This window comes from Brassica rapa, chromosome A02 (genome assembly GCF_000309985.2).
Source record: "Brassica rapa cultivar Chiifu-401-42 chromosome A02, CAAS_Brap_v3.01, whole genome shotgun sequence".
NCBI classification, from domain to species: Eukaryota; Viridiplantae; Streptophyta; class Magnoliopsida; order Brassicales; family Brassicaceae; genus Brassica; species Brassica rapa.
Window position 1 is genome coordinate 9,587,533 of NC_024796.2, and position 21,988 is coordinate 9,609,520.

Consider the following 21,988-nt stretch of genomic DNA (forward strand, 5'->3'; position numbering starts at 1 on the left):
ATAGTGGAATTTACGGAGACCGAGACCCCCTTCTGCTTTGGGTAAGCAGACCTGATCCCATGCTACTTTAGCTCCTTTAACTACTTCAATTTGTCAAGACCATAGAAAGCGAGAACAGAGACTTTTAATGCGTTTTATACAGCCTTTAGGAAGCATGAAAGTAGATATCCAGAAGTTCACCGTGCCTGATATAACCGTTGATATTAGGACTAGCCTTCCTGCAAAAGATAACATCTTTACAGCCCATCCCCTGAATTTACCCATGATGTTATCTATAAGAGGGTGATATTCTGAAATCTTTAGCTTTCTATGCATCAAGGGGAGACCGAGGTAGCGGATAGGGAGTGAACCAACAGGGAAGCCATAACTGGATAGAGCAGTAGATTCACTCTGGCTCAGACCCGCAAAAAATAATTCTGTCTTGTGGCTGTTCATGTGCAGACCCGACCAACTTGCAAAATCATCGAGAGTCTCGTGAATGCCATGGAGTGAAGAGCTATCTCCGTTGAAGTAAATCATGACGTCGTCAGCGAACATAAGGTGAGAAATTTTTAACTCCTCTGTGTTGGGGTGGTATCTGATGTAGCCGCTGTCGAACCGAGAGGCCAGAAGGCGTGAGAAGATCTCCATTGCGAGGACAAAGAGATAGGGAGAGAGCGGGTCTCCTTGCCTCAATCCCTTACTACTCTTAAAGAAACCTGATGCATTGCCGTTTATGGCGAGGGTGAAGGAGGCAGTAGAAAGACATTGGTTGATCCAGCTTATGAACTTATCAGGAATTCTCAGCGAACGCAATGCCGCAAGGATGAAATCCCATCTGACCGAGTCGAAGGCCTTTCTCAAATCAACTTTTAGCATCGCTCTAGGAGATATATTCTGTCTATTATAGCCTTGGATGATTTCCGTAGCTAATAACACATTCTCAGCTAGGAGTCTCCCTGGCATGAACGCAGACTGGGAAGAAGAGATGACTTCCGACAGGGTATTTCTCAGCCTCTTCGCCAAGAGTTTGGCTATGACCTTGTACAATGTGTTGAGGCAAGAGATCGGTCTAAAGTCAGAGGTCTTGCAAGCTGTTGGAATCTTTGGAATCAACACCATAGTAGTTGTGTTCCATTGTTTCAGGAGCTGACCCGATTTGAAGAATTCTGAGACTGCTTCTATAACCTCAGGCCCTACAATGCTCCAACAGCTTGTGAAGAACTCAGCTGTGTATCCATCCGGTCCACAAGTTTTGTTCTTGGGGAGGGAGAAGAAAGCATCCTTGATTTCCGTTGCAGAAAACTCCTTCTCTAGTTCCTCTGCTTGAGCTGAAGAGCATCTAAATGGGATAAGCAAATCAATATCGCTTGGCTCAAAACTCTCATGGTTAGTCTCACCCCCCCCCCCAGCAGCTCTGCGTAATAGCTCACGCACAGATCCTGAATCTCTTTCTGGGTCTCCACTTTGTTGCCATGATCATCCATTAGATAATGAATATGATTAGCAGATTTCCTGAGCGACATGATCCTATGGTAGAAAGCAGAGCTACTGTCTCCTTCTTTAGTCCAAGTTATCCGGGATCTCTGGTATAAGAAACCTTCTTCTGCTGTAGCTAGGATTTGCCATTTTTCCTGAGCACTAGCTTCCTGATCTGCGAAAACCTGAGAAGGGCAGGAGAGAAGATTGTTTTGACAAATCAAGACCTGTTCGTGAGCTTCCTGGACTCTCTTTTCCAGGTCAGAGTAGTGATCACGACTGAAGCTACGGATAGTGTTTTTAAGTCCTTTCAGCTTGGAGGAGATACGGAACATCGCAGACCCTGTTGCGTTGCAAGAGTACCAGTAGTCTGCAATCTGCTCTATGAAGTCTTTGTGCTTGAGCAGGAAGTTATAAAATTTGAAAGGCTTCCTACTTCGAATTCCCGGCATACTGAGACTGACCATTGCAGGGGCGTGATCAGAGAAATCATTTGGACCAAAGGTTGCGAACGAGTCTGAGTAAGAAGCAGACCATACATCATTGACTAATACTCTGTCAAGCTTCTTGGATATTGGTGTTGTTTTGCTCTTGTTCCACCAAGTGAAAGGGTTGCCCCGATACGAGAGATCAAACAGTTCAGAATCTAGGAGACAAGATCTAAATTCCCGCATCCTAAGGTCAACGTTTAGCGACGCAGGAGAAGAGTGCTCTTCCGGGTAGAGTGTTTGGTTGAAATCCCCCATCACGATCCATGGCTTGGAGGAATTAACCAGTGTGGATGCGACATTTCTAAGCTCAGACCAGAGGAGTTTCCTTTCGTCTGGGCAGTTGGAAGCGTACACAATCGACACAACCATCCATTGCACAGCATTGGGAAGTAGGACTTCACAAGTGATCATTTGCAACGATTTGAGGAGAGTGACACATTTAACAGATGGATGCCAGATGACCCAGATCTTCCCCAACTCAGAGAAGTTATAATTATTTTCGAAAGACCAGCCAGGCATCAGCTCTCTAATGAACTTGTCTTGCTTGGGCTGCCTTACATGAGTTTCTATGATACCTCCGAAAATAGGTTTGGTTACCTTATACCATTTTTTAAAACCGCTGCGGTGATTGTATACATTGAACCCGCGCACGTTCCAACAAAAAAGGTCGTTACACATTATTTAGATAGGAGTGGAGCCCTTGCTCCTAGCCAATTTCCTCTGTCTTTTCGACAGGACTTTCTTAAAACCATTCAGTTCATCGAGCTCGTATTCTGATTCCCTTGAGGAGATATCTGAAGAATCCTCTTCAACCTCTGAGGAGCTTGATACGCGAAGTGTCTCATTCTCAAGAACGGGGTCTGATATGGCTATAGACTTCTCGGACACTGACAAACCGCTACCTTCCCCTCTGAAGATTTGGAGCTGCTTACCAGAGACATTTGGGACTCAACTGGACGATCAGCAGGAGGCTCGACGGGATCGGAAGCGGGGGGGGGGGGGGGGGGGGGGGGGCTCTGTTTCTCCTAGAGGAGGTATTTTTTTGCTCCTTGGTGTTAGACCTTGTGCAGTTTTCCAATAGGTGAGTTGTAGATTTGCAAGTCTTACAGGTGACAGGGGCCTTTTTACATCTCTTGAGGCAATGACCAATTTCCTTGCAGAAGCTACAAACTGGTGGCATCCAAGGGCTCGACACCAGTACACGACTAATTTCCCCTGATTCAAATTGAACGTTAACGGCTTCAGGAAGTGGTTGCCTCGGATCTATGATGGTAAAGATAAGATGATAGATTACAGTAATTAACAAAGATAAGATGATAGATTACAGTAATTAATTACACAAATATATGTTGAGAAATATTCTAGGATAGCACTAAAAAAAAGTTTTAGTCACAAATATAGACTTTAAAGATCAAAATGACCAAAATATTTTATTAAAAAGGTAAATATATATTTATACGATTAACTAATCCAAACCTTAGGGTGTAGAGTTAAGGGGTGGAAATTTGAGATTGAGGTCTAAAATTTTATAAAATGAAAAATAAATATTAAAAATTTAAAATTTAAAAATTAAAATTTTAAAAATAATTTCAAAAATATTTTCGAATTACGAAAAAAAATTAAAAAAAAATTAAAAAAATGAAGAAGAAAAATTTCAAAAAAAAAATTATAAAAAAGTTCGAATTTGAAAACATATAATCTAAAACTATAAAAATATATATATATTTTTTTAATATATCTATAGTATTAGGGTCTTTTTACCTATTAAATGAAACATTTTGGTCATTTTCTTCCTTGTGGTCTATTTTTGTGACTAAAACTTGAAAATTGTCTATTTAGGAGAATTGTCCATATATGTATGATATTAACATTTATTTTAAAATTAAATTTTCGTTGAAATTTTTATTTGTGGGGCTTAGTGTTAGATATATTTAAAATCAGTTTGTTAGATATACTGTAAAAATTTTATAAATTAATAATTTTTAAATTATGATATTTTACTAATTTATAGAAATTTTCTTTAAGAAATGTATATACTTTAAAGTATTTTTTATATAAAGATAAGAAGAAGAATTATTTCTTTACAATATATATATATATATATATATATATATATATTAATTAAATTTTGCATATACAAATTTTTTGTTGTTCGTAGTATATTATTCTATGTATAGATAATTTATACTTTCGATATATATGTATTTTAGGTGTAAAATGACAAAATAACACCAATTTTTTTAAAAAAAAATGTTTGGAAAATTAAAACTGGACTTCATTGTGAATAAAAAATTAACAATACAATATTTATTTAAATTTATCTAATCTTATACATTCATAGGGGTTCATATGACTTCATTATATTCGCTAAAAAATTCAGAAAAATATACATATTATTATCTCATCAAAATGTGTCAAGAAACCTGCAGTTTGTGTGCAAGTTATTAGCAAATGGAAGACAAACACTTTAATCACAAGTCGAGAGACAGAGCTCTTAATTGGGGACGAGAGGGTAAGTTTTGTTTCGTGATAAGTAATCTGTGTTTGCATTATGGCCTTAAATAACAGAGATATGTATGTTTTTATTTAGGGCTGCACAATTCAAGGAACATTTCATGATGAATGCATGGAATCAAGCCGAACCATTGTCAAGGAACATTTCATGATGAATGCATGTGATAAATACACATAAAAACAAGGGACATTTGCTAAAAACAACCCAAATATTCAAGTCAAATCTAAAAGTGTACCCCACTTTCAGTCAAATGCAAAACAAACCTAAAAGGGTAGTGAAAATACTAGTTAACCCTTATGACCAAACAAAAAAACAGAAATGTATTTTACGTTTCTATCCTTCGGAAGTCTACACGTAATAAAAGAAGTCTACATATATATAGATTTCCTACGATGTCTACCTTATAGACTTATTTTGTAGTCTACACTCTAATTTGATCTAATAATTTAATTTTGAAAATGTATAAAAATAATTATTGTGATATTTTTAACTAATCATCAATATAATGGATAATATGAACTAAATAAATTAAAATTTCATATAATTGAACAATTTTGAAGAATATATACTAATTTGGTTATCATGTGTTAGACAATGTTCATAGTTTAGAAACAAAATGTTCTTACATGTTATGTCTTTTAGTAGTTGATTTCATAGGGTTGGATTTTAGATTTTGTTTTTTTTATTGTTTTGTTATCTTAAATCTGCATAGTAATGTTTAGTAGTTTATATTTTGTACAATTGAGACTTTTTGATTATCAAGCAAAACATTTAGCGTTTGAGATTTGTGGTTTAGGGTTTAGGGTTTCGTAGACCTACAATAAAGTCTATTTATCTGTAGACGTCCTTTTCAGTCTATTTTATTGGTATTTACAAAAAATCTTAAATTTTAAATTAAATTTAGGGTATAGTAGACGTCTTTTTGGTCTACTAGGATACAATTGATTAATTTAGGGTATAGTAGACGTCTTTTTTAGTTTAATAAGACCTGAAATTACAAAAAAGATTGATTAAATTTTGTTTTTATGGAAACGGAAATGATATCATATATTAAACTTATTATAAAAATAAAGAAAAAATAAATAAATTATATATATAAATAAAGAACAAAAAATAATTTATATAAATATATAAATATATATATAAAAAATTGTAATAGACATACCGATTGTAGACCTACTTGTGTGTCTACGGAACCGGAAACAATTTAATTTAACCAAAATAATATAATCTAACAAGTATTAAACCAGAAAAGTTTTAACCTAACCGGATAACTTTCCCGACATATAAATACAATTTTTAGTCTTCATTTGGTAAAAAAAGACAAACCCTAGCGGCCGTTACTCTCTCTCTCTCTCTCTCTCTCGGGCGATTTCCGGTGAAGTCAACCCGTTTCTGCCGCTTACACTGGTTGCCGTCCCGCTGCTGCTGCTATATCTTCCCTCTGTAAGGTAGTAGTCTTCGATTTGTTCTGTTTCATGTTGATTCACAGATTTTGGTCTTTGTTGAAGTCTTTGTCGATGTCGTGTCTCGTCGTCGTTGTCAGAGTCGTGTCGTAGTCGTGCCGTTGTTAAGTAACTTTTTGCTTTTTTTTTCAGATCTGAGCCGGCGAAGGAACATTGTGTATGTATGTCTCTCTATCCAACTGTTGAGGTAATTTTCTCTTTATCTGGTTCATGTCTTGTGTGAATGTACAAACTGATTCGATAAATCTCAGAGTTCAGTTTTGTTTTACCCGTAAGGGCCTGGTTTAAGTTCGAGTGGTTGTTTTTTTGCAGCTTTTGAAGGGCTTGAGAAAGAAGAGGGCCACCTCAAAACAACTAATCACAACAATATTGTAACTTCAGCTCGTAATATTCACTGAACTTGATAGTTAATCCTTGGAGTTTTCCCTTGACATTTCTAGTCTGATTTTTCCTTGCAGGTTCAACTTCTCTACTCTTTTCAAGAGAAATCATGAGTAGGCTATAAGCAATCTAGCTAGAGTAGTGATGATTCTTCTGCCATAACCGGCATTGACAGCTTGCTGGCAAGTGAGGTGCCTATCGGTTATCAGGCTGGGACTTTCACTTTAGAGGACTGACCTACAGTCCTGGCATGGCTCGGTCTAGGTTGGTCCCACTTTTAATTCTGTTAATCATAAGAGCAAAAAAAGATTTGAGTCTTACTTTGTTTATTTGTTTGTTTAACAGGCGTTTAAGAGAGATTCTCCACCGGTTGTAGACTTCAATAGCGATCTTGAAACTCTCTGAGACGAGAAAATTGCAAGAAGGCGGAAGCTTTGTATCCACTGTCAATACTGTATCACAACCAACTGTTACGGACATTGCAGGTTTCTAATTTTTGTCTTTTATTAATGCAAATTGATTTTTAGATTACCGAACTTATGTTTTCTAGATAGACATAGCTTTTATAGATCCATGAGTGTGTATTAAAAGTCAACTCTCCTCTGTTTAATTTTGCAGCATCAGTATGTCTATGGAGTTCTTGTATTTTAAGCCATGGCCACATTCATTGGCCAAGTCTATGTTCTATCGTTGATTGCACTCTTTGTGGCCGCTTCAACTGCCCTGATTGTGCAACCATTTTTTGGCTAGAATTGGAGGATATGAAGTTTTTGGTAATAGGTGTTTGTATTATATGCCTTTGTACTAGCTATATTGTATTGTGCTTTTGTATCACTGCTGTATTATGTAATTTTCTTGGATATTCTGTACTGAAGTGTACTCGACCGAAAGTAGACTTGTTTAATACAACTCCAAATGAATACATCAAAGTTAAGACTCACAGTTCAACAAAATGTCATCACGTAACACAACTTAAAAGCAATAAAACATGGCACATAATACTGACTCAAGACCACAAATTCAATATAAGTTTATAAGTTTCACACTTGTCTATCTCTATTGTAAAATTATGTGCGGTAAGGAGTAAATAAAAACACATAAATACTAATAATCAACATAAGAGAGTCCCATTCTAATATTTCTGATTTTTTTCTCAAGGTACGTAGAAATGATCTTACATATCACTCTTCCATAAACTAACATTCTTCAACCACAACAAGTATTCTCTTTTCACTTTTGAAATTATAAAGTAGACTTATAAAGACATCTACACTTATTAGCTAACTAGATAGTAAAATCAAAATGTTGGTAATTTAATAATTATAAAAGATTATATTTTCAAAATACCTCAAGACCATTAGGATTAACTAACGCACACTGTCAAACTAAAAAATCTTGAAAATACATTACGAATAATACACAAATCCATCTTTTATAGATTTTTCTATGTAGACTTTATAATCCGTCTACATAATAATAGACTGTTTTTTCAGTTTACGTTTGTAGACTGTCAAGTTAGTCTATAATTAGGGTTAGTTTTTGCAATTGAAAAATCCATGGGTTATCATTTGTATTTAAAAAAAAGTTATGATTTTATATGAGTAGACTTTATTTTCAGTCTACATTTTGAAAAGGTTAGTTTTTGCAATTGACCAGAATTCAACCAGAATTTGATTTTCCAAAGGAGACTTCATTTACAGTCTACATTTTTTAATTTTTTAAAACAGGTTAGTTTTTGCAATTGACCAAATTTGACTTTGTACAAATAGATTGATATGAACGTCTACACATGTGTAGACTTCAACTGAAGTCTACCCCAAATTCGAAAGGTTAGTTTTGCATTTGACCAAAATAAAAAAGTAGACTTCATATGCAATCTACGTTTTTTTTTCCTGAGAATAGTAGACTGAATATGAAGTCTACACTATTTTTTGATTCGGTCAACTATATAATCTTTTAGTCAAATACAAAACTAACCTATTCAACGGAGTTAAAGTTTTGGTCAAATGCAAAATTGACTTTTTGTAGACTTTCATAGCAGTCTACATAATGTAGACTTCTCGTGAAGTCTACTATGAAAAGTCAAAAGTTGCATAGAGTTTGGCCAAATGCAAAAACTAACCTCTTTACGTAAACTTCTTAGTAAGTCTACCTACTTTTTTGTTTTTGTTTTCAAAGGTTAAGATGCAGACTTCTAAGGAAGTCTACTATACAAAAAAAATTATTTTGGTCAATTGCAAAAGTAACCTGTGCGTTGAACAATAGATCGCATCGTACGTCTACACATAAGAGTAGACATACAAAACAGTCTACTATCGCGACACAGATATGAAAAATGACAAAAACCCAGTAAATAGTTATCTTTTTTTTTGTGTAAAGCTCGTTTCCACCATTTACCACCGTCCAAGCTCCAAATATGACCAAAAAGAACCACCTTTTTCGACTAACCACTGAATAAACTCGAAAATATGAAAGTTTAGATTACAAAAATGGAAGTTATGAAAGATTTTCAGATGAAAATGAAGAGGAAATGAGAGAAAATGAAGATTTGTTAGTTTAGAAAGAGAAAAAAGTGGTTACAAATTGAATTCTTGAGGTTTTAAGAGCTCAAAAATGGTGGTTTATGGTGGTTGGAAAATTGATGATAATGGTATTGTTGTAAATAAGAAGAAATGTTTAGGGTGTAATAGGTTTTTTCTCATTTTCAAAATTATTAAATAATTATTTAATAATGGCACTTTGGTAAATAATTGAAAAACATAAGGAGGATTTGGAACTTTCAAGGATGAATAGTAATGACAAAAAAAAAGAGGTTGGTTTTGGAATTGACTCCAAATTTTAGGTTGATTTTGAAAAAAGCCCTAAAAACAATCATATGTAAATCTTAAATTTTCAATACTAATGTTTTATATTTTAATTACATACACTTACCCTGCACAAAGCGCATGTCTCATCCTAATTAATGAATTATAACATATATTCTAATAAAACTGAAATACAAAACATTACTTACCTATTTTTAAGTAATTTCTTACATATTATTCATTTCTTTTTAACTAACTTTAACTAATTCATTTATTGTTTTTCCAAATAATTGGACATAATTTATCACAGAATTAGAAAACAGAACTTACCTATTTTTCCAAATAATCTCACATTATTTGTTTTACGTGTTAACCATAATAATTTCACAAGTTTGAATGAAATTACTTTATTCATGATAAGAATTCAAAACGGATAATAAATAATTTTTTTATTTGCTTACAGAATCAGATAGACATGGGCATTCAGGTACCCGTTCGAGTATGGATCAATTTTTTCAGTTATTGAGTTTTTTGGGTTTTAAAATTAAATTATGTTCGGGTACTATAAATTTATGGACGGGGTTCGAGTTGGATCTTTCCAGGTCCGAATATGCCCGTAAGAACCTAAAATATCTAAAAACCGAAGGCGGTAAAATAATACTCTCTAGTTTTATATTAGTTATTTTACAAGTTTTTCTTCTTTCACACTAAATGTAGTCATGGATTTCCAATGCACAATTTTTGACAAATATGAATTTAGTATAATTCTACTCGATAGCAAACAAACCTTATTTCAACTTCTAGACAAATATCGGGGTTGATTGGTAGAAGCTATAGCTTTACTTTTTTTGCTATAAGATTATTGATGTAGATTTTTTTGTTGTAGCTGTAGATTTTATTGCTGTAGTTTTTTTTTTAAAGTATGATTGGTATAACTTAGCTATAGATTATATTATATATACATGTATAATTTTTTATTAATAAATACATCATAAGATTTATATAATTTCTAATTCTAATTAATTAATAAAATGATAATTTAAAATTTTCCATAAAATAGACTAATTTAAAATTTTAATAAAAATAAATTTGACATAATACACAAATACATAACCATAAGAATAACAATAAGATATTAATTGTCAAATCAAATTTAAAAGCAGAAAAAAAAAAAAACAGATGAATGATACGAAGAACTAGGGTTTTAATGTTTACAAATTAATATTGGAATAAAGCTAATGTAAATATACTTTGAAAGCCCATAAAACTAGGCTGTAGATATATTGTTCTCTAGAGCTGTTGTACAGCCGTAAAGTTAAAGCAGTGCTGTAGAAACAAAAAAGTTAACAAAGTCTGAATGCTGTCAAATCGGTGATGTAGTTATAATAATGCTGTGTGCAGCTTCTACAGTATTAACCAATCACCACCGATCGTTTGATGATCTACAGCCGCTTATGCGCCGAATAGGCAAACGTCTGAACCGTTTTTCAAAACACTGAGACTTATGATGCTTTGCATAGCCAGTACGTCCTCCAAAACAACAATAGTGACTTAAAATAACAAGTGTCCAACCAACGAGACAGTGTATTAGCAACATCATGAGCAAGCAGGCCTTATGCTTTGGTTTCAAGATACAGCTTGGCTCGAGCTGATCATTGTTCAGTATGGGCTCTATGATCATATCATCGCTTACATTATCGTGGCTTGCGAAAACTCTGACAAGAATCTACATATAATATGATGAGAATTGTAAATGATAAAGCGGCACAAAATAAATGTTATGAAAAATAATGATTAATTGGTTTCATCACCTCATCAGAATTCTGAGGATCACGATTCGATACCGTCTTCACAATGGCTATTCCAGGCCTCTTTACCTGGATAACTGCATAGGATGACACAGCCACAATCCCCATATCTGGGCTAAGCCACTTGTAGTCACCAGATGCTTTTGGACAACCTATATATATATTGAATAGAACATCAATTAAGATATGATCATCATAGTATTTAACTAAACAAGGAATCAAAAGATATATATACCTCCTTTTGAACAAAAAAAAAGATGATGTATATACCTCCTCTCACAGCTAGCTTAATCTTGTGAGAAGCATGAGGGGCCCACTGGAGTAAAATCTTAGGTTTTATGTTCAGTGTGAATTGGACCGCCTCACTAATCTCCTCCGGATTCTTATGCCCATTGGTGTAACCCGATACAGAAGCTACTCCTACCGAAAGCATGACCGTAACCAAAAAGCAAAATCCCAAATGGACACAAGTGGCCACCAACCTAGAACTTTTAATGCACAACATCATATGTGAGACTAAAGAGCATTAGAGAGCTAATGAATGAACAGGCAAAAAATTTGACAAACCTGAACAATAGATTTCTCCCCATCAGCTTCAAGAACTTAACCATGTCCTGTAGTTCCACCCCAAAATTGATATTGACAATATCTTGGTATCGAGGTCTCTAAAGCCTAAATCAGTAGCATCATGAGATTCATGAGAATGGGAAATACAAAGATGAAAAATTCTCAAACAACCCATCTCTCTATATATTCTAGGACTAGACATTTTATCTGAAACAGTCGAACTATACCAAAATTGGACTGATAAAACCCGAGCGGTTCTATTTCTAAATACCAAAAATCCAAAACCGAACCAGAACCTAATCGAGAACCGAATATCCGAGACACATACACTCTTAAAAATGGTAGCTACATTTATTTTTAAATAACTATATATCTAAAAAAATTGACAAATTATTTTTGCGAAATATATTACTCTTCAAAATGAAGGACCCAAAAAGACAGAATATATTGTCTGAATATTTTTTCCGGATACAGTAGAAACTCTATAAATTAATACTCAGCAAATTAATTAAGAAATACTATAAATTAATAAATTTATCCGTTCCCAAGTTGGGCGGTTCAAAATATAATACAAATCGATAAGATAATAAGATAATAAGGTATTAACATTTTAGAAAATCTTATGTAAATATATGATCTCATTAAAAGTATAAATTAATAATTTATATGTATACACATTTTATATATGTACAAACCAATCATTATATTGTTTGTCGTATATTTAGAATGAATTTATCTTTATATATTCTTAACGCTTAATATAGTTTGTTAACATTTAATATAGTTTGATGATATTTAGTAAAATTATATCTAAACTACATTTAAATTCTAGGAAATATATTTTATATACACCAAATTATATAATAGAACCAATATCAATGTCGAATTTCAAAAAACATTAATGCATATACACTAAAATAAAATATTTTTCTTATTTAAGGAAAAAATATATCTTGAAATAGAAAAATCTAAAAATGAAACTTTGGTAAATTAATAAATCTAAAACTTAATAAAATGTCATAGTCCCAACATTATTAATTTATAGAGTTTTCACTGTAGTATTAATTATGCAAATCATATCAACAAAGAAAATTTCTTGATATTTTATCTGAAAACCTCAAATTAAAGGATGTTTGTATCCGAGTTTGTTGAAGCTATCTAAAGGACCGAACTGGAATCAGTCGGACCCAAAAAAATTCAGGTGTTAGCAGATTCCCAATATGTTTGCCAGAATCCCAATATGTTTACCAGAATCGAACCAAATTTCATATAAACCAGAACGATTTATATGGACTTGATTGGTAGGTGCTTTAAAAGTTTTGTTGTGTCTTTCCACATCCCATATTCTTTCTAAAGAATAAATCTCTTCGAATTATGTTTTAGAAAAGATTTTAAAAACTACAAATGTCAGTTATATTCTACCCATACATTCAAATGATGGAATGTAGTGGGCAAGAACATGACAAGATATATCTGAAAATCTCAGCAGATATCTGCCGACGTGAATCTAACTTATCCATTTGCGACGATGAATCTGTGAATCGGATCAAACTTGTAGATCCCTATTCGCCATAACACACCGAACAATTCTCTACCCAGAACGATGGTGTCTAATTTTAAATGAGTGGTAATGTACAGAAATTAGAAATGAGAGACATTGTACCTCTTAATCCAATGATCTGCGGAGGAGGAGAAGAGAGGGAGACAATGAGCCTGCAAAGATCTGTTATAAAAGTTTACCAATTAAAATATTAAATACGAAAAAATCACTAAAAGTTAATACTGTTTCAAAAAAAAACTAAAAGTTAATTTTTTTTACATCCTTTTAGATACCCAAATTATCAATTAATAAATTTTTAACAGGTTTTGTAACAGAAGTATAAATGTCAAAATTTAGTTTAACTTAATCTGACCATTTGATTGCCCAATCAAGATTTGATTTCAGTTTATGTTCTTATGCATGCACGTGAAGATGGTTATGGAGAATGAAAAGTATTTGAAAATGGAAACACATTTTATGACAGATGTTTAGACAGCTCTAGATATGTTTTTTTTAGCCAGCTCTAGTTATTATTTTCTTAAAAATTCTTTATATTCTGTCAACCATGTAAATTGGCATCTTAATTTCTCAATCAGTTTGATATTTCATCAAAAAAAAAAATCCTCTTATACTACCACCAGGCTACAAAACATTTTGATAGCAATAGATAGAAGAGATGATGTAGCGTATTAGTGAATAACATCTTGACAAATTGAAATGTAGTGTATAACAACTTAGCCAATCTAATAACGTTATTTAAATAAAATGGAGGAGGAATAACTCTACTCGATAGCTTTATTTCAACATCTACAAAATAATATTATGATCTGTAGCTGCTTAGCGCCTATATATGTGCCGTATAGACATCCGTCTGGACCGTCTTCTAGAACGATGGCACTTATCATGCATAACATAGCAACTGTGTCGAAAAACACAAAAATAATGTAATAGTATAGCAAGGATACCACCAACGGGAGAGTATACTAGGAGGGTCATGTCAATGCAATCCATGGATATAAGGTTTGGTTTCAAGATACAGTTTGGCTCGAGCTGGTCATTGTTCAGTATGGGCTCTAGGATTATATCACAGCTTACATTATCGTGGCTTGCGAAAACTCTGACAAGAATCTACATATTAATATGATGAGAATTGTAATATAATTGACACAAATTAAATACTATGAAAAGTGATGATTAATTGGTTTCCTCACCTCATCAAAATTCTGAGGATCACGATTCGATACAGTCTTCACAATGGCTATTCCAGGCCTCTTTCCATAGGATGACACATACACAATCCTCATATCTGAGCTAAGCCACTTGTAGTCACCAGATGCTTTTGGAAAATCTATATATATATATATATACATTGAACAGAACATCAATTAAGTAAGATATGATCATCATAGTATTCAATCAAACAAGGAATCAAAAGATGATATACCTCCTCTCACAGCTAGCTTAATCTTGTGAGAAGCATGAGGAGTCCACTGGAGTAAAAGGGTCCACTGGAGTAAAATCTTAGGTTTTCTGTTCAACGTGAATTGAACTGCCTCACTAACCTCTTTTGGATTCTTATGCCCATTAGAGTAACTCAATTCAGAAGATACTCCTACAGAAAGCATGGGCGTAACCAAAAAGCAACATCCCAAAAAGACACAAGTGGCCACCAACCTAGAACTTTTAACGCACAACATCAGATGTGAACTAAAGAGCAACAGTAAGCTAATGAATGAACAGAGCAAAAATTTGGCAAACCTAAACAATAGCTTTCTCCCCATCAGCTTCGAGAACTTGACCACGACGTGTAGTTTCACCCCAGGACCAATATTGACAATATCTTGGTATGGAGGTCTCTAAAGCAGTAGCATCATGAGATTCATGAGAATGGGAAATATCAAGAAGAAAATTTTTCAAACAACCCATATCTCTATATATACTAGGCCTAGCATTTTATATACCAAAAAATCCAAAACCGAATGGATACACAGAATATCTGTGATATAATTTACATTCTTAGAAATAGTAGCTATATTTAGTTTACAATAACTGTATATCTAAGAAAAATTATATTTGTCAAAATATAATATTATATAAAAATGAACTACCCAAAAATACAAAATCGCCTGAATAACTTTATCCAAATAATATTAAATTATGCAAATCATCCGATAATTTAATATGAACAATTCAAATTACTTGATATTTTATATCAAAACCCTGAATTAACCAATATTTTCATCTTAGTTATTTCAAATGATTTGAGAGTCCCAAACCAAACTGGAACCAATAGCTCCCCCCTAATTTTTCAGGTGTTAGTAAATTCCAATATTCTTACCAGAATCGAACCAAATTTCATAAAAACCAGAACGGTTTCTACGGGCTGATTGGTAGGTGATGTCGTAGTGTCTTTCCACATCCCACATTCTTTCTAAAGAATAAATCTCTTCCAATCATATTTTAAAAAATTAAAATAAAAGTAAAGATGTTTCTTTCCCATTTTCTTAGATTTTTGACTATTAAAGAACAAAATAACTAGAGCACTTATATTTTACTTTATAAAATATAAAATAAAATATTTATTTTTAATACCTACAACCAAAATCTTACAGCAAAACAGAATACAAAAAAAATCAAAATCTATAATTCTAAGCAAAAAAATATAAAGGTAGAGATTACTCTAATCAAGCCTTATGTCTCTTAAAAAGGAAAACAAAAAATCCAAACTACTGAATCAAAACGAACGCCCATGGCTAATATAGTAAAAAATTCTATAAACGGGGAAGAAACAAAAATTCATAAGCTTGTCAAGATCGCAAATCAAATCTTAAGATACATTCAGGTGACAGAATGTAGTGGGCAATAGAACATGACAAGATATATCTGAAAATCTCAGTAGTTATCTGCCGAAGTGAATCTAAGTTATCCATTTGCGACGATGAATCTGTGAATCGGATCAAACGTATAGATCCCTATTCCCATAACGCACCGAACAATTTTATGCCCAGAACGATGGTGTCTAATTTCAAAAGAGTGGTAGTGTACAGAAATTAGAAATTAGAGAGACATTGTACCTCTTAATCCAATGATCTGTGGAGGAGGATAAAAGAGGGAAACAATGAATCTGCAACGATCTGTGATGTAAATTTACCAATTAAAATATTAAATACGAAAAAATCGATTATAAGTAACTAAAAGTTAATAGTGTTTCAAAAAAAAATTAAGTTTACATCCTTTTAGATACCCAAATTATCCATTAATAATTTTTTTACAGCTTTTGTAACAAAAAGTACAAATGTCAAAATTTAGTTCAACTCAACCCAATCGTTTAGATTTGTTTCCGGGTCGGGTAAGACCCACCCGATATTAGACGGGCGAACACTAGCATATTTGACCCGCTTTGATATTTCAAAACCGTACCCTTTAACCGTTTAGATTTGGGACACCATTGTTTCCGGTTCACCACTGGAAAGCTGCACGTCGGTTTAGAAACCCTCCGCCGCCGATTGCTACTCTTCCTCTCTCTCTTCGCCGCCGATTGTTAATCTTACTCTCTCCCCCGCCGCATTATCTCTCTCTTAAACTCGCTCATACTGTCGATCAAATCAACCAGTAAGCTTCTTCGACTATCCTCTTTTGCCATTACTGCTGCAAAGGGACCCGTCGATCTCCTTTTGATCCAATCTAGAGTTAATCGGTATGTGACCTGATGAATGTTTCTTCGTGCTTACATTGATTCGTAGCAGCTTGTGTGTATCTGTGTTAATCATTCTTTATTTCGCTTATGTTCTCTCAGTTTGATGGGAAGCAACGGAAGAGTTCCTCCACCGCATCACATGCGTCGTCCTGGCCTCCCTCACCCGGAGGCTTTTGCCTCCGTTCCTTCCTTCAACATGCTCCCTCCACCTCATCTCATGGAGCAAAAACTCGCGGCGCAGCACGGTGAAATGCAGAGACTAGCCATAGAGAATCAGAGGCTTGCTGCTACTCATGGTAACCTGAGACAAGAGCTAGCAGCAGCGCAGCACGAGTTGCAGATGCTGCATTCTCAGATAGGGTCGGTGAAGTCTGATGGAGAGCAGCGGATGAGCGGTCTTGCTGACAAAGTTGCGAAGATGGAGTCTGAGCTTCGAAAGTCTGAGGCTTTGAAGCTGGAGATGCAGGAGGCTCATGCAGAGGCACGGAGCCTGGTCGTGGCGAGGGAGGAACTTATGTCGAAAGTGCATCATTTGACTCAGGAGCTTCAGAAGTCTCGCTCAGATGTGCAGCAGGTTCCTGCTCTCATGTCGGAGCTTGATGGTTTAAGACAGGAATACCAACAGTGCAGGTACTTTTTTCTAATTCTTGTTCTTTTGTAGTTACCAAGTTTGACGTTTGGTGTCTGATTCTGCAGGGCAACGTATGACTATGAGAAGAAGTTTTACAACGACCATATCGAGTCACTTCAGGCAATGGAGAAGAACTACATGACTATGGCTATGGAAGTACAGAAACTTCAAGCACAGTTAATGAACAGTGCAAATTCGGACAGAGGAGCTGGTACTATGTTGTTCTGTTTAGCTCCATTTCTCTACAAATTTTGTTTAGTAATTTAAGAGTTTGTATCTGTCGATCAAATGAAGGTGGCCATTATAATTTTTTCTAACTCGTCTTGTACTAGCCTAGTTACTATAATTTTCCACATTTATTGACCATTTAATGAAAGGTAAAGAAACAACCTATACATCCAGTGATCAAAATCTTTACCATAGTATAAGTAGAAGGATGAGATGTAGATTTGGTTAGAACTTTGCTCTCTGCTTGGAATACGATGAGCTTTATATGTTTTTGTTCCTTTTGCAGGGATACATCCCTCCACCAGCTCCTGGTACTGCAACTGCACCAAATTCAATTGTTGGCACAGCTCAATATCCTTATCAAGGAGTAGCTCAACCAGGAGGATACTTCCCTCCAGGACCTGGTTACTACTTCCCAAGAGGCCCTCCTCCTGGATCATCCAACAATACGCCTTACGGCTCTGCTGCGACAAATGCTCCACGCTGAAATCCTAGTCACAGATGAGTCCACCACCAACTGAGTACATAGTAATAACTCGGCATCGTCATCCTTTGTTCAACTGTGGGGTTGTTTATGGTTTGATTATCACTATACATGGTCAAGAGACAGTGGTTCCTTTGAGTGCTATTGTTTATCTAATTTTGTGAGAGCTTCTTGACTTGAGTTTGTAAGGAGAGACTGTTTTGGACAAGTTTTGCCACTTCTAGCTGTGCTACTCAGAAATGAAAAATGGGGGAAGAAACAAAAAAAAGAAGAGAAGATTTTAACTCTGTTGAAAGCATTATAGATGAACTAAAATTTATAGTTTGCTACATGACTAATATTAGATGCAAGTAATGTAGATAAATTGTATATCTCGCAAATTAGATAATTTTTTGTTTTAATAAGGACATCATTTTTACCTGAAATTTTTTTGTATTGTAGTTGGGCATGATCACTATCAGGAACTGAACCGAAAACTTCGATCACATTTATCCGGAACTGGATAAAAAAATGAGGTTTAATTCAGGTTCGGAGACTATGAATTAACTGAAAAACTAAGAACCAAATGAATATCCGAATTTTAAAAATGTAGTCTTTATATAATTATAAATATTATAGTTTTAAAATAATCAAAAAATGTTAAAAATACTATTTATAAATTGAATTATTCAACAAATTGAATTACTCTAATACTTTTTATTTAAAATACTTGAAATTATCCGAAATTTTTATTCGAAAGCCCCACCTTCAGTCTAATCAGAAAAATCTGAGTTATCCAACTTTTGACCCAAATTAACCGAATGAGATTCTAAATTATGTTGGATATTAGTCGGTTATCCGAATCGAAATGGAAACCAAGGTAGCTGAAACGAAAACAAACCGAAATTCTAAATCCCAAACGAATAATAAATTGTAGAACTGAAAACCAAAATAAACCGAACTGAACTGTTATCTGAAAACGGGTTGAAATGGAGAATGGTTGGAAACGGTGTCAAATCCAAAATTAATTGAAATTCCCGCCAGAGTCGCATCGAATTTTGGCTTCTCCTTTACCGACCCGAGTAGAAAGAAGAGGGTAACGAAGAGACAGACATCTGCCACATATTCCCAAAATAAAGAGATATTCGCCCCAAATCATACGAGGTAAGATATTGCAGATTCATTCTGTAATCTAGGGCTTATCGGAGCACCATTTCCTCTACGAAAGAGGTCCGGTATCCAAAATTAGGGATTAGTCGCGCATCATGTGATTATTGCCGCTCTTTCAATATCTCAGAATCTGTTTGGATCTGCTGTTATTTTTAGGGTATGGAAAACGTGGTTGCAACTGTGAGTGGTTATCACGGCTCGGAGAGGTTCAAGCTCATCAAGCTTATCTCCCTTTCTGGTGCTAGTTATGTCGGCGCTATGTCAAGATCCATTACCCATTTGGTCTGTCTCAATTCTTCCTTCTCCTTTGCTTTTTTTTTTTTTTTTTTTTTGAAAACAAGATTAGGTATCAAACATACGCTTTTGTGTTTACTGTGCGGTAGGTGTGTTGGAAATTTGAGGGCAAAAAGTACCATCTGGCTAACAAGTTCAATACAATAGTGGTCAATCATCAATGGGTGGAAGCTTGCATAAGGGAAGGCAGACGAGTTTCCGAGGCTCCTTATTCCTTTGAAAGGTTTTCCTTTTTTCTTCTTCTTGTTTGAACTTTGTTCCTAAAAGATGATTGATTAAGCCTTAAACGTTTAATTTTGTTTTAGTGGGGAAGAGGTTGGACCGTTGATGGTTGAACTTCCTGCGGATTCTGGGGAAGCTAAAGTCACTAACAAGGCCAATAAGCATGCTGATACTTTTGATAAATACTTTGCTAATGGTGAAGAAAGCAGGAGGAGCCGCCGCACTTCTGAGCTTTCCACTTGGATGGACTCTTTCTTGTTAAAGGAGGTAACCCCTCCTAATCTCATTGTTTCTTTCCTTAGATTCAAGCTGAATCTGGAACCTTACACCTCTGAATTCCTTATCTTCCACCTATAGGTATAGTTTTTTTTTTAATTGAATTAAGTTGTTTTATGTATCCAAAAGATCAGAACAGCCTTATCAATTTGCTAGGTGTTATGTATGATTTGAAAGAATGATGTGATAGTAGCGTATCCTCATCAGGTTTGGTTAGTTATAATCTTGTGATATAGCTACCAAGATTAGCCATAGGTGGTGGTTACCTTGGAAAGAAGCTTTTGAATCAGTACGAAGAAAAAAAGCATACTTGTATCTATGTTATTTGATTGCTAGAGTAAGTTTTTTTTTCTGTCTCTAAGCTCCGTTATTGCTCCCCAGAAAAATACAGAATCAACCAGACAGTCAGTGAGATTGAGAACAAAGAGGCCAAGTAATATTTTTGAAGACAAGGAAAACACTGGCGTGGCGGAATCTTCACGGAAAGGAAAGAGGCGGTTAGTAAAGCCACGCTCCTCCAGAAACCTTATCGACCTTGATTCTGATGGGGAGTCTGATAGTCACTGTCATGAATATTCTGATGAGCAACGAAGAAAGTCTCCGGTTAATGATGAAAATGTGGAGGACTGTGTTTTAGAACAAGGAGAAACATCAGCTCGTGGGCATCCTCGAGACTATGCAACACAAGACTGGGCTGCAGATGAAATAGAGGAGTCTGAGAATTGGAATCATTCAGCTGTATTTAAACGCCCGAGATCAGTAAATCCGGAGAAAAAAACGCAAGATGATGAATCAAACTTCAGCAAACTCGATTCAAGAGAAGAAGAGAAGGACGCAACTAAGATGGTCTCGCAGGTTTCTTGTGTCATATGCTGGACGGGGTTCAGTTCCACTAGAGGCATTCTCCCATGTGGCCACAGGTTTTGTTATTCCTGCATCCAGCAATGGGTAGACCGTTTGGTGAGTTATCTTCTCCTGACTAAAATTAACTCCTAATAAATACATATATTGCCATGATACAACTATGATGTTGTATGTCTGCAGGTTTCGGAAAGAAAGAAGACAACATGTCCATTGTGCAAGTTCAATTTCGTAACTATCACAAAGATAGAAGACGCAGGATCTTCTGATCAAAAGATATATTCACAAACAGTCCCTGACCCATCTTCAACAAACAACTCTCTTGTAGTACTCCCTGAAGAAGGAGAAGAAAGACAAGGTTTCAATCCACTGGTAATGCCGTCTATCTCTCTCTCTCTCACTCAAGAAATAAACCGAGATTCTGTAGTTTCTATGTGCTCTTGTTCTTGATTGCAATATTGTTCTTGTATTTTTTGGTGTGGGTGCAGTCTCGAGCTTCAGCTTGTGGCAGATGCAGCCTCAGTGAGCCAGAGGATCTTCTCATAAGATGTCACATCTGCAATTTCCGGCGGATCCATACTTATTGTTTAGACCCTTATCTGGTTCCTTGGACCTGCAACCATTGCAATGATCTTCAGATGCTTTACCATCGTCGTGGCTACTAAAAAAGTGACATCATTAAAGATTATCCCATTTATTTATGGTTTTGTCATATGAATGTAGGAACGTCATAAAAAAAACTAGTTTGTGCTAGTTTGTTTTGTTATTGTTTACATGAAACGAACTCAGCTGAAAAAATGTTCTTCACAAACAAAAAGGATTTTCAGAAGCTGTTTAAAGTTTTTACCTTTCAAAAGCATTTCTGCATCAATTTACAGAATATAAGTCGCCTGGGCGTTTTTAACTCAATCCGAAGTACTTACCTAGACCCGAACCGGAAAAACTGAAACCGAATCCGAACTGTTATACAAAAATATCCGAATGGGACTTATGAGCTTAGTACTTTGGTGTTTGGGTATAATCCGAACCGAACCGACATCCGAACTAGGATCCGAAGATATTTGAAATTAGTTAAATATGTTAAAGTTTTTATATATTTAAGATGATTTAGATATT

The 21,988-nt window shown here is 34.8% G+C and overlaps 3 protein-coding genes across 7 annotated transcripts; 2 read left to right on the plus strand and 1 right to left on the minus strand.

Moving 5' to 3' along the window:
• Positions 1-6,941: 6,941 nt before the first annotated feature.
• On the minus strand, positions 6,942-16,202 carry LOC117131650. Of its 3 annotated transcripts, none has more exons than XM_033283709.1 (5): positions 14,789-16,202; positions 11,491-14,710; positions 11,194-11,411; positions 10,927-11,075; positions 6,942-10,841 (listed from the first exon to the last, which is right to left on the minus strand). In XM_033283709.1, exons 2-5 carry the CDS (start codon positions 11,532-11,534, stop codon positions 10,536-10,538), a joined length of 717 nt encoding a protein of 238 aa, XP_033139600.1. In that variant the 5' UTR covers positions 11,535-14,710; positions 14,789-16,202; the 3' UTR covers positions 6,942-10,535. The 3 variants fall into 3 exon arrangements, with proteins under 3 accessions (XP_033139600.1, XP_033139599.1, XP_033139598.1); XM_033283708.1 differs by having other exon boundaries at positions 11,491-11,595; positions 13,154-16,202; XM_033283707.1 differs by having other exon boundaries at positions 11,491-16,202.
• Positions 16,203-16,457: 255 nt separating this feature from the next.
• On the plus strand, positions 16,458-18,357 carry LOC103852377 (protein FLX-like 2). Of its 2 annotated transcripts, XM_033283696.1 has the most exons (5): positions 16,494-16,626; positions 16,691-16,727; positions 16,827-17,357; positions 17,424-17,569; positions 17,873-18,357. In XM_033283696.1, exons 3-5 carry the CDS (start codon positions 16,831-16,833, stop codon positions 18,079-18,081), a joined length of 882 nt encoding a protein of 293 aa, XP_033139587.1. In that variant the 5' UTR covers positions 16,494-16,626; positions 16,691-16,727; positions 16,827-16,830; the 3' UTR covers positions 18,082-18,357. The 2 variants fall into 2 exon arrangements, with proteins under 2 accessions (XP_033139586.1, XP_033139587.1); XM_033283695.1 differs by lacking the exon at positions 16,691-16,727 and having other exon boundaries at positions 16,458-16,570.
• A 647-nt stretch (positions 18,358-19,004) lies between these two features.
• Positions 19,005-21,729, plus strand: LOC103852378. 2 transcript variants are annotated; one of them, XM_009129281.3, is made up of 7 exons: positions 19,005-19,213; positions 19,376-19,501; positions 19,603-19,736; positions 19,819-20,002; positions 20,393-20,971; positions 21,056-21,244; positions 21,361-21,729. In XM_009129281.3, the coding sequence occupies exons 2-7, from the start codon at positions 19,379-19,381 to the stop codon at positions 21,535-21,537; spliced, it is 1,386 nt and encodes a 461-aa protein (XP_009127529.2). In that variant the 5' UTR covers positions 19,005-19,213; positions 19,376-19,378; the 3' UTR covers positions 21,538-21,729. The 2 variants fall into 2 exon arrangements, with proteins under 2 accessions (XP_009127529.2, XP_009127530.2); XM_009129282.3 differs by having other exon boundaries at positions 19,090-19,279.
• The last annotated feature ends 259 nt before the right edge of the window (positions 21,730-21,988 follow it).